General features: G+C 33.9%; 1 protein-coding gene across 5 annotated transcripts in view; it reads left to right on the forward strand.

Moving 5' to 3' along the window:
* The window catches only part of SBF2 (SET binding factor 2), a 240,596-nt gene that overhangs the window by 208,440 nt on the left and 20,073 nt on the right, over positions 1-12,083 (forward strand). For all 5 annotated transcript variants that reach the window (XM_085224144.1, XM_085224147.1, XM_085224148.1 and 2 more), the window contains 3 exons: positions 1,622-1,798; positions 4,359-4,460; positions 5,687-5,872. In XM_085224144.1, coding sequence (XP_085080270.1) covers positions 1,622-1,798; positions 4,359-4,460; positions 5,687-5,872 — 465 coding nt within the window. The remainder of the gene's footprint in view (positions 1-1,621; positions 1,799-4,358; positions 4,461-5,686; positions 5,873-12,083) is intronic.

The raw sequence follows: 12,083 nt of genomic DNA on the forward strand, positions 1-12,083 counted from the left end.
TCTCTATCTATATGATCCTGCTCTCAGAGCCACAGTTAAATGCACTTAAATGCATACTATCATTCAGCTGCTCATCTGATTTTCAGCTGAGTGATCTCACTGTGATGTCTACTTTGGGAAACAAAACCCAGACTTATTTATAGTTTTTCCTCATGTATTGGAATATATTATGAAGCAAATGGAATTTTATTAGTGAAGAAAAGCAGTTAGTCAGGAAAGCATTGTTACTGTGGGTAGTGCTTAAACTCACACACTGAAACCAAACTGATGTGAGTAAGACTAACTCACAAGTCTGCCCATCTGGATTTGCTTACATGAAGAAGTCCACAATGTCTACAGTTTTATATATCTTTTTTAACTTTTTTATAAATTCTAATATTTTGGATGCAGTTGTTTAAGAAACAGGAAACAGATGTGCTCTATATGAAGTCTTTACATCTTTTCAGAAAATATTTACAGATTTTTTTTTTTAATCTCTACGTTTAGAAATTGAAAAAACTTTTTTTTTCCAAGTACGAACATAGACAATATATAATGCATTTTGTGAAATGTATAGTATACAAAAGAAATAATTGCTAGGTAAGTGTATCAGTATTCAGTTCTTTCTGAATTCACATTATTTTTGGAGATGGAAGAATCATGCTATATCAGAGCAATAAATCAAAATGCTAAAATTTTCTACAGACTGTCTTTCTAATTTTTCTTCTGTACTTTGAAATGTTTTTATATCTTATTTTACTCTAAATTATATTTCATATGTATAATAGCATATTATTTTGCATCACTTTTAATTCAACTGCTAAAATTGATTTGTAAATTCATTTTCCTTTTTTTCTTTCAATCAGACAGTACATAAAATAGTCCTTTTTTATTACGTATTTTATTGATATTTAATTTGAAATTCAGTGACTTTATAATATAATTAACATAATGGTAATTTACAAAGATATCCTGTTAAGTACATAAATGAAGCATTCTAATTTTGTATGATGCAGCATAATAATATGAGAGATGAAACAGAAATTTCCAGAGTAAACATAATTCACTATTATTAGAATAAATTGCTCTTACTAAGAAAGCAGTTTATTTTCTAACAGAAATTTTCTGTTTTATTGGATTGGCATTTACATCTGATTTCCAAGATAATGTTCGTACTGAAATTTTCAGTCAGGTCTTCTAATATCAATTTTTCATCATAGTATGATATCTTTTTTAACTATAAGCCTCAGAGGGTTCTGGCAAAGCAGGGCTTCCATGAAGTAGAGTGAAACGTGAGAAATTCAGCTAGGAAAACCACACATAAATCGTGGAAAGTGCATCAGGTATTTCCTGAATGCTATTCTGAGTTGAAATAGGTGCTTTAAATCAGCAAATGCCTCACTTTGCAGTGACTGCTTAAATGAATCATGTTATTTGCAGTTATGAGGGTTCTTTTTTGGTTTTAAAGTTACATTTTTTTTATGTGTTACTGTACTACTAGAATTTGTCCTGCTGAACTACTAGAATTTGAATTAGGATTTGAAGTATTTAACAACGAAGTTGGCAAGACTTGGAGATTTGACAAGACTTGCGTTGACAAGTATACTTTTAAATTGCATCTGCTGTTGTCCTTCTCACACAGGGCTTCAAACTTGATTTTGCTTTGAATTGTGAATTTGTTCCTGTTGAATTCAATGATATCCGACAGACAAAGGCAAGCTTTAAAAAGCTGTTGAGAGCTTGTGTTCCCAGCACTATTCCTACAGATTCTGAGGCAACATTCCTGAAAGCTCTTGGGGAGTCAGAATGGTTCCCACAGGTAATTTATATGACAGGTACTTCTACATGCAGTACTGCTTGCACCAGATAAATTTAAGACTCTTCTGACAGAGAACTGTTGTATTTTAAACAGCTGTTCTTTGCTCTTTGTAATTACTTCGAATGCTATCAATTCTGTCATTACATAGGTGTTAATTTTAATGCTACCATAACATTTACAGATGTGGGAGGTAATTTTTATAGCATTGTTTACATAGACTGTCTCTCTATATGGAACATATACACAAGTAGAGATGGTCATTTTTATTGCATGTATCAATTTATGGTCTTGGTTTTAATAGTTTTTTTCTTATTCTATATATTACAAAAATTAGAAAAAATAACAGACAATAAATGCACCTTTGATTTTAAAGTTGATATTCTACCCTTAATATATGTTCCTACCTTGAATTACCACATGCTTTGCTGCATAAATACTCCTCAACAGCAAATAATCCTGGAAAACAGAATAGGCAGAATACATGCAGGTAATTTAGTGATTTCAGTAATTATGCATCATAAAATGTACTTCTGGCTGGAATATGCTACATTGCAAGGAACGGCTTAACTCCTTGCATTTAAGGTATGGTCTTTCCTTATGGAACGTAGGAGCTGATCATTGAAATGTCTGACCACTGCTTTGTCAATGAAAGGGAGAAGTCTGGGGACATTAAGGTCTTGATGACCCCACCATGTGAACATTTCCAGTCACAGAGCAATTGAGCAAGATAATAGGTGTAGATAAAAGAAATGAATATCACTATGATGAAATAGACACGTCTCTATAGCAGCACAGAGATTAAGAAGAGGTTATCACATTGGAGATACTCTCAAGCATATTTGGGAGGAAGAGTAACAGTGTAACTCTTTGCTCAAGACTAGATCATAGTACTAACTGTGATTCATTGCCACGACATTTCTGTGGTGAAAATTCCAGGGTAGGTGACTTATGCAATAAACTTGATTTATGACTGAGTTTTCACATTTTCTGCTAATCCTGTGAAAGGACATAGATCTGTCATCTGGAAACTTCTTTTTATTGTATTGATCTTTCCTCTCTAGGTAACAGGAGTTGTGCCATATTGGTTTCAACACTGTGTAGGCTAAATAGTTCTTTATGAGGATTTGATTATGGAAGAAATTCAAAGTATATTCTGAGTACTACTAATAAAAAATAGTGTTCTTCCCTTTCTTTATATTGAATCTATGTAACCAGATTGCATAGCAATCTCTTTCCTTAAGGACAGCAAAAAAATAGTCTTTCTTCTAGTCTATTGCCTACGAAAGCATAGAACAATAAATGAACTGTTTGATTTTCAATACATTATGCTTTTCAGTCTCTTCCTATTAAAAATTGCAAGAAAATAGTTCACTTTTAGTTTCTAGTAATGACTGTGTGAATGCTCAGAGTTGTTAAGTGTCTTCTGTTAAGTTTTCATGGTAATGTTCATAGGATTGGGATGTTGTTGTTTTTTTTTTTTAACAAAGTAAAAATCCATCCTATTTCTAGTGTTTTTTCTTGATCTTTTTTCTTATTTTCTCTAATTTAATTTAGTCCTCCCTGAGTTTTCTTTCATGTGAACTTACTTTTTCCATGCATAAATGGTCTTAGATATCTCTTGCCATTTTTGCTTTCTCCCTTTCCTTAGGCTTTCATATTTTCTATGTTGCTATTGGATTGTATTCAGTGCACTGGAAAGAGCAGTTTGATTCTACTATAAAAAAGAAGAAAAAAACTACTGCGTACATATAGGATATTATGTTACTTACCAAGAATGCATTTGAAGTATGAAAGATATGGTAGAAACACTGTAGGTTCTTGTTTTAGTAGTAATTATGTGAATACTTCTCTGTAAGGTAAAAATGTTCAAATTCACTTAATTATTCCAATTTGCTTATAAGCAATATGTTTTAAATCTCATTCAAGTATATAACCTTTCCCAGAGAAATTACCAACTCATCTGCTCATAGAATTTAATATCACTACATAGCAGTTATCAGAATGCAAATAATGAACCTGTCCTCTTTTCACACGTTTTAGCCAGTCTACCCAAAAACAGAGTGTGAGAAAAAAGGTTTAATCTATCTAAAACTGTTTCCAGATAATAGAATGTTCTTGCTTTTCTTTTTTCATTAATTTCCAACTTCCATGAGACTGAACATTAGAAATATTTTCTTCTAAGTATCTTACATTTGTTTTCCCATCAAAGTATTGAGTGACTTTATGTGACCATAACTTTTCACAGGAAAAGACTGTAGTGTTAATCCTAGGGTGGAATTTCTCTACCATAAATCTATCAACTGAGTTGTTGCCATGCTCCTTTTTATGACAACTATTTATTGCAGAGCTCATTGGTTGTAACAGTTCCTATCTCAAATATTTGCATGGTTGTGTGTAGTTCTGAGATTGTTTTTTAGTTTTCTGATCTGTTTTATCAATAATTTATCTATACTATATATGTAGATTTAACAATACAAATTTAATATTAAATGTGAAGAGATTGTATTTTTTGATAATATCTAGACATTTCTCTTATTCTTCAATTTGTAATATTCTGTAGCTTCACAGGATAATGCAGTTGGGTGTGATCATCTCAGAGCTCCTAGAAAATGGTTCTTCTGTTTTGGTCTGTTTGGAAGATGGCTGGGATATTACTGCACAAGTAAGCTGTTATTAAAACTTGAAATAATTAAATAATAAGAAAAACACTAGGCAAGACTTTTTTACATGTGAGACTGATAATTTGATGTAAGATTAATAAAACTCTGTTGTGGCAGCAGAGAAGAGACTGGAATATATGATTTCTTGTGTTTGCAATTTACTTTACAGAAGAGTTCTTTAAAATATTCCAAAGGCCTTGTTGGACTTAGAATTCTAAGGCTTATCTACAAGATCTGAGTTTCCGTACCTGATCATATGTAAGAATGAAAGCTGAAAGCTGTCGCTACAGATTATTTGCCTTTTTAAGCACAGTACACTTTAACACAGAAGGGAAGGAGAGGAATTCCTTCTTTGTTATTTGCTTTCTAGAAATGGAACACATACAGAGAGAAAACTAACTGTGCAAAAGTAACAGTAATACACCTATTTGAAGGACAGATTACTGGAACAGATAAGTTTGTGAAACATGCTATAAATTACACAAGTGATACCTCACTTAATGTGCACTGTGTTCATGTAATTGCTTCATAATCCAGAAGATAAACATAGATGACAATAATTGTAGTAAATAAAAACATTGTGTACAGCCAGCATCCTGATCTTAGGTAAACAAAATCATAAGAGAATGTAGTAATCTTGGAATCATTGTCACATAGTGAAGAATAGAGAAAGGCACATACATAGCTGGAGGTGGGAGATGTCTGTGCTGTGTTTTAACATCTTCAGAGATGCTGTCTACAAGAACAGGCTGAAGTTGTCTGGCGAGGACGATAGCGTGGCAACACTACAAAAGCTGTAGAGTCATCCTTAGGATCAATCCTTTAATGCTTTCTTTGCTGGAGTAGCCAGTACTATTTTATAAATAGTATTTTATTAATTATTATTATCTTTTATTGTTTATTTTATTAATAAAAGTGGTTTTATTTTAAATGTAATTCAAAATTGTTAAGCATTTTCATGACTTTTGAATTCGCTATTGCACAGGATTGACTTTTATGATTATCATTAAGACCCAATTTAATTAAGGCTCTTTCATGTGAGATCATATTTGTATTGTGTTATAAAAATATGTAGCCTACCTGGTAAAGCACTTTAATTGAATTTATATGAAGGTTTTTGTTCCTTTGAACTAGAAGCATACAAGGGAATATTTATGTAAGTTACGTAAAGTGGTTTCATTTTAACTTATGTCATTCTTAACATAATATGTCCTGTTTTGTGATGTAGGTAGTATCTCTGGTACAGTTACTCAGCGATCCCTTCTATAGAACGCTTGAAGGCTTCCGAATGCTGGTGGAAAAAGAATGGCTCTCTTTTGGTCATAAATTCAGTCAGCGAAGTAATTTGACTCTAAATTGTCAGGGTAGTGGATTTGCACCTATTTTCTTACAGTTCTTAGACTGTGTGCATCAGGTAAGTCCATCTATATCTATGTATAGATGCTGTTATTTCAAAAGTCATAGATAATGCTTTGAGGGAAGATTAATAACCTTCTTTTCCACGTTTTAATAAAGTAACTATGCTTCACATGATGAAAAACTAGAAAATGATCATCCATACAAAACATACCCTCTAAGAGAATGGTTGGCCTTAATGGGTATTGTATTTTAAAGTGATTTATGCAGAGATTTCAATTTGAAGTTTTTTAAGCTTAAAACTGGCTTCTGGCAGTTTGAATTACTTCAGATTGGAAGAAGAGATCAACAGATTGTTCATACAGTAGATAGAAGGCTTTTAACTCCTTGTGCTTGACTATGCCCTCTGGAGATACCTTGTGCTCAGCCAGTTCTGGAGATAGAAATATGTTTAGCCCCTCTGTAGTGGTCTGTCTCAAACTCTTATGTAGAGGAATTATTGATTGAAATTCTATTCTTTCTATTCAATGCATTCCAAAGTCTGTTGCTGTTACTTTTAGATAAACAGAGACATGTTGCTAGCAGCAGCAAAAATTCAGTGGAAGGACATTTATGCACTGCTTACACTCTGGTGAATAATCTGCACTACTGAGGATAATTCAACCTTTATTTTTGATATTGTAACATATTTAGTAGAATAATCAACTCCATCTAAAAGCTGGGTTGGCTTTTGGTAACTCCACTTCAGCTCCATTCCCCATCCTCATTTGTAGATTATTGCAGACTAAAAGGACCAAACTACGCCTACAGCAATAAACAATGCTTTCTTGAGGTAGGATTCTTAATAGATAATTGCTGTAGGCCTATTCCCAGAATAAATTAGCTTTTGAGCTATACATCATTGGGCCCCAACCTAGTACCTTTCTTCTAAAGAGACGGCTTCTTGTGGGGCAACCAACAAGAGCAACCACTGGAAGTATATCAACAGCCTGACCCATGTGGTACTCCCAGTAAGAGCTAGAAGGACAAAGTGACCATTACTACATAAATAATAACAGGGCACTTTTCCCAATGCCAGTTGATTTGTCCAAGATACTTGATCTACTTCCAGGATCACTTCAACAACAGTACTGCAGTCCATAAGTCCTCTTGTTGATTTTTTAGATCTTGGTCTTATATACAAACAATGTTAAGGGACAACAATGTAGTTTTGGAAGCATTTTGGATGCAAGACATGATCTTTTTCCAGGAAGTTAATTGCAGACTTCATCATCAAGTACATTATTATTAAAAAGTCTACTCTTAGGAGCACATTTCCAAACTTACAGGATGGTTTTAATGGAAAACAAGTGGTAGCATGGAAAGAAAATTTTGTAGTTCTTGGAATTCTGCTTTTCTCATGCTGGTAAAGTTCTCTGCTCAAGAGTTCATACCTAAGTAATGCAATTTTCCACTTCTGTAGCTGAAAAAACAAGCAGGTTTCTAGGGGTCCAGTAGCAGTCCCCAAAAAAGAAACAAACTCTAGAAAGCTTGGAAACAATTACCTAAGTTGTTCTGATTTTTATATATTCTGCATGTGTGCAAGAAGATGAACACCATCAGTTACATGATACAGCGGATTAAGCATTTCTTACTCATTTCTGTTTAACTCTGAAGTCTGTCCTGTTCTTCATCTCTAAATAGTAAATGTAACGCTTTGCAGATTCTCTGCATATGGAGACACAAGATAGGAGCTTGTATAGCTCCTCTTGTAGATATCTTTCTTTTTCTACTTCTCATTTTTCTCACTGAAAAATCTTGGCTTCTAGATATTACTATACTGCATGTAAATTTATGGATGACTGCCTCATAGAAGAAGACTGTTAAAGCACCAGATGTTCATAGTGAATACATACATGGAGTAGACCTCGAAAGAGAAGTCAGCAAGTAAACTTAGTTGATTGCCAAAAGCAAAGTCCACTAATTAAAAAACATGCCAAGCCTACAAACAAAAAATCTTTAGATATGGAGGAATGGTTATGAATGAGTTTATAAAAAAACGAGTAAAGACTTACTGATGAACATATTGCAGAAAAGGATCATTTTTTCTGTATTGCAACATTGAACATTATCTCCCATCCATTGTTGCTGTCTTGAAAGTGAGTAAGTCATATCCTTGTAATTTGGGTCTGTTCTAGCGTAAGAAAACCTTACAGATATTTGTCATGTATCCTTTCATATCAATCTGTTTCCCAGTGGCTGTGGTCCTCAGGTTAATTTTTATTCAAAATGGAGAGATTAATGAGCATCAGTACAGGCATTTTTCATTCAAACAAGTTAATCCATCTCCACTTGTGACATAAACTAACCTTTGGGGTATCTTAAGGTTATTTCTCGTTTGTTGAAGTAGAAGAGGAAAAACATCAACAACAGCAAATTCTTAGTGGCAGCAGCTATGGCAGGACAGAATAGCTGCCTGTTGTAGCCACTGTAATCCTGAGGCCTGCCTGATGAATGGTTCATTCGGTTCTTTGAAAATCACTTGTCTGATGCTGTATTCTCACTGTTGTCAGATGTCTTCTGTTTTTACTGAGCTGACCGGATTGCACTGTCTCTTGTTAGAATAGAGTGAATTGGCATTTGATTTGAAACAGTAATGTAATTTTGAAGAGATTCCATCAAGCATTTCCCCTTGCCATTTTGATAATTTTTAGAAAATATGAGCTAGATTCTTGGAGGAATTTACCTAGAAGTTTCTGCTTCAGGTGTATGCTAATTGCTCAACAGTTCTTAAAAGGGTCTAAAGCAATGATTCATCACTTAATTTAAAACTATATAGTAATCAACTGGACCTGAAGGGGGGGAAAAAAAAGTGCATAGTGTGGTTGCAGGAACCTCAGCACCAGCTGTGAACTATTTGCTATTGTGGACATAGCCTACATCATTTTAAACATTCTTTTTCTAACCGTGGAGACGCTTTGCTTCGGTATTACTGTAATAAATCTTAGGAAGCTGACAACAAGAAACAACCATGCACACCTGTAGAGTAGATTTTTCCTCAAGTCCAGAGGTCACACAAACTTTGGAAACAAATGGGTTATACAGAACAAAGATGAAAGTTAGCATTTAAAGAATATTTTTAATTGTTGTAAGAATAAGATGTTCCATGTTTTCTTCATGGCAAAATTCCTGTTAGATCTAAAACATTCAGAAGTTCATAGAATAATGGATTGTAATTTTCCTGACATTAGAATTTACAATGAAACATGAAGTGGGATAAATCCCTGCTGTTAACAGCTGATAGGTATGATTCTGCTTTAAGCAACAAGGTGCCTAAATTATTCCTACTCTGTATATGAACCTCTTAAGGAAATTTGGCGTCTATCATGAGAACTTCCAACAGAAGTGCTTGTGAATTGTCTCTAATCTTTGTACTTTCTTGGGGGGCAAGTTGGGTAGAGGAACAATTTCATACTTTCCATTGTACTCTAAACATTATTTTTTTGTTTTTCTAAAACTAGTCCTGAAATAAAAAATATATAATGTTCCTGTTAGAAAATGTTTACATCATCCATTTTCAATTTGATTTGGTTCTCCTGCATGATAGAGGAATATTGCCATTATAATTCATCTCAGATAGCAGATTTGGTAGTATCTGAATCATCATTAAGAGGCAATATAAAGTATACACATTATTAGCAGGTGCATTTTACATAATGATCAGTATCTTCTGTTTTTTTGGTATTAAACTGTGTCCACATGCCCAGGCTGCAGCTATGTCAGCAGAAAAGTTTCTTAATATAGGCCGTTTGGAGCTATTAATTGCCTCCCCTCTGGTGGAGATATTACACTTCCAGTCTGTTAGCTAACGGGTTTGTGTGGATCTACGTGTCTTTTCTACCAAAATGGTAGAAAAGAAATGGGTAGAAATAACTGTAAATATCTTATTTTGATGGATGTGGGTTCAGAAGCAGTTCAGCCGATCAATCTGAAGGGGTCAGTATCTTCTTGTGAGGAATGATAGGGCTGTGTAGGGCTTGTAGTCTTCATCCAAGAAAGGACATAGGAACACTGCTTAATTTGTGTAACCAGTGTATTATACTTGGTTGCACCAGAAGTAAAGCCTCCAATTTATTTTCATGGCAACTGCTGCAGATACAAAAAACACAATAATACTGTTTGATTGAGCAAATTCTGAGCTGTAAAGCACTATTTTTCAACATAGTCTCCACCATTTGCCAATTTGTGTGGATGAGCTGATTGAGATGCTCTTCATTTCAGCTGTTCGTGGCCATCAGAACATGGCTTGTGTTTCATGTCACTGTCACCACTGCTGAAATACATCCCCCACCACCTCACTGTGCACGTGCCCACTCTTTGATCTCCATAAATGTTTCAGCACGTGTTGACAAATATCAGTGAAGTGTACTGGTGCAGTGTTTTCCACATGAAGGAATTCAATTCCACACCTTCGCTTCCAGTGCACTTCCACGTCAGGTGCCATTTTGTCAGACTGCCGCTCTGCTACTGTCTGTCACACAGCAACAAAATGTAACAGAATATTGGTGGGAAAGTTAGACCTCTACTTTCATATTGCCAACGTCTGCTTCAGACGTTGTGGGCCAACATAATAAAATAGGAGGCATTACTTTCGGAGCAGCCCTTGTAGTCTCGACATAATAGGTAATAAAAAAGTCTCTGTCGAGCCAGTATGCATTAAATATCATTTGTTAAACAGAGAAAACAAATGAAGCAGTGGTTCCTAAATTAGAACTGCATCATCTTGTAAGAAGTCATTGTTTATGCCAGTATTCTCCAGGTGTCAGCTGAATTATTAATGCAGAATCATTCTTTCACAATAGCAGCATCTGGTAGATACTCGCTGCTTCTAGAAGACTGAATTTGAAAGTGATGTCAGTGCAGGAAGCTTTTCTTATTTTTCATCTTTGTCTATTTGATAATTTATTGAATATAAATAATACTGAATGATTTTCTAGATCTGACTTAAATAAAACTTAAAGGTGTTTTATTACAGCACCCCATGTAAGAGGAGTCGAGTGTGCTACTCCAGAGGCAGATGTACTCAACTATTCCAGTGTTTGCAGCGAGAAGCCTCTTAGTGATGACATGCCCAAAGCATTTTGGAATACTGTATTCTTATTTAAAGTATTTATTTAAGTAAACATTGACAGATGATGGAGTGAGAAAAACAAAATGTACTGAAAAATAAGAAAGGCTAAAAGAAGTGTAAAATTTCTAAAAACATTTAGGATAATTGTAAGTTATTTGAGAACACTGTGATTTGAAAAAGGAATTCTGAAATGCTGGCTTTATTTCATTAGAAACACTACTAGAAACTGTAAGTTTACTTGGGTTTTAAATGTTTATATATTATGGAAATTAAGCATTTTAATAAGCAGTTGTAATTTTTAAAGGTACCAGGTCTCTGTAGTTTTATTTAAAAAACCCTATGTAGGTGATATGTTGAAACTGTAAATACAAAAAATGCTTTTAACTTGCATGCAAGTTTTGAGTATGTCTCTGAAGTCAATGAATTAACTAAAATGGGACCGAAGAATTACCAAAGAGAAAAAAACTGTAGAAACTTGGCCCAAGTCGTTACGTTGTTTACAGTAATTAATAGTCTCTATTTTATGTTTATTTTTAATTGCTTAAGTTAATCTGGTTATTTTTTCCAATGTCACGTTTTTATTGTATCATTTGTGATATTAGAGCTGTATCTTATCAGAACTTGTTTCCCTGATAGCTCAGCCATATTTTGAATTTTCACATACTGCAGCACATCTAAACAAATCATGGGTAGTTGTATCTTTCCCATCTCCAAGCATGCTGAAATCTGCCATATACAACAGAAAACAAGCAGAAACACTATGTTATTCACCTTAAATAAATGCTTTAGATGATAGTTGTTCTTGCTCTAAAAAATGTAAATCTTATTACTGTAACTGTGGATAACAAATGAAAATATTAATAAAAAGTTAATAAAAAATAAGTTGTTCTCTATTAAACATTTGCATATGAATAATGGCAAAACACCTCAATATGTTGTTTTGTTTTTCACACTTTAACATTTTGGTTCATATTTTGAGAGCAAAGGAATATGTGTTGACTAGCGGGTAGTTCAGAAATTAGCTGTTCCAGTAATGGCAGATAGAATATTGTTTTCCAGAGTTACTTATGTACATGTTGTCTTGTTTGGATCCTGAGCAATACCTAGAATTCTATGCAAAACCTGCCAATTAAAATTTGATTTGCAGGAAATGATACAT

This window comes from Meleagris gallopavo, chromosome 5 (assembly GCF_905368555.1).
Source record: "Meleagris gallopavo chromosome 5, MGAL_WU_HG_1.1, whole genome shotgun sequence".
Lineage (NCBI taxonomy): Eukaryota > Metazoa > Chordata > Aves > Galliformes > Phasianidae > Meleagris > Meleagris gallopavo.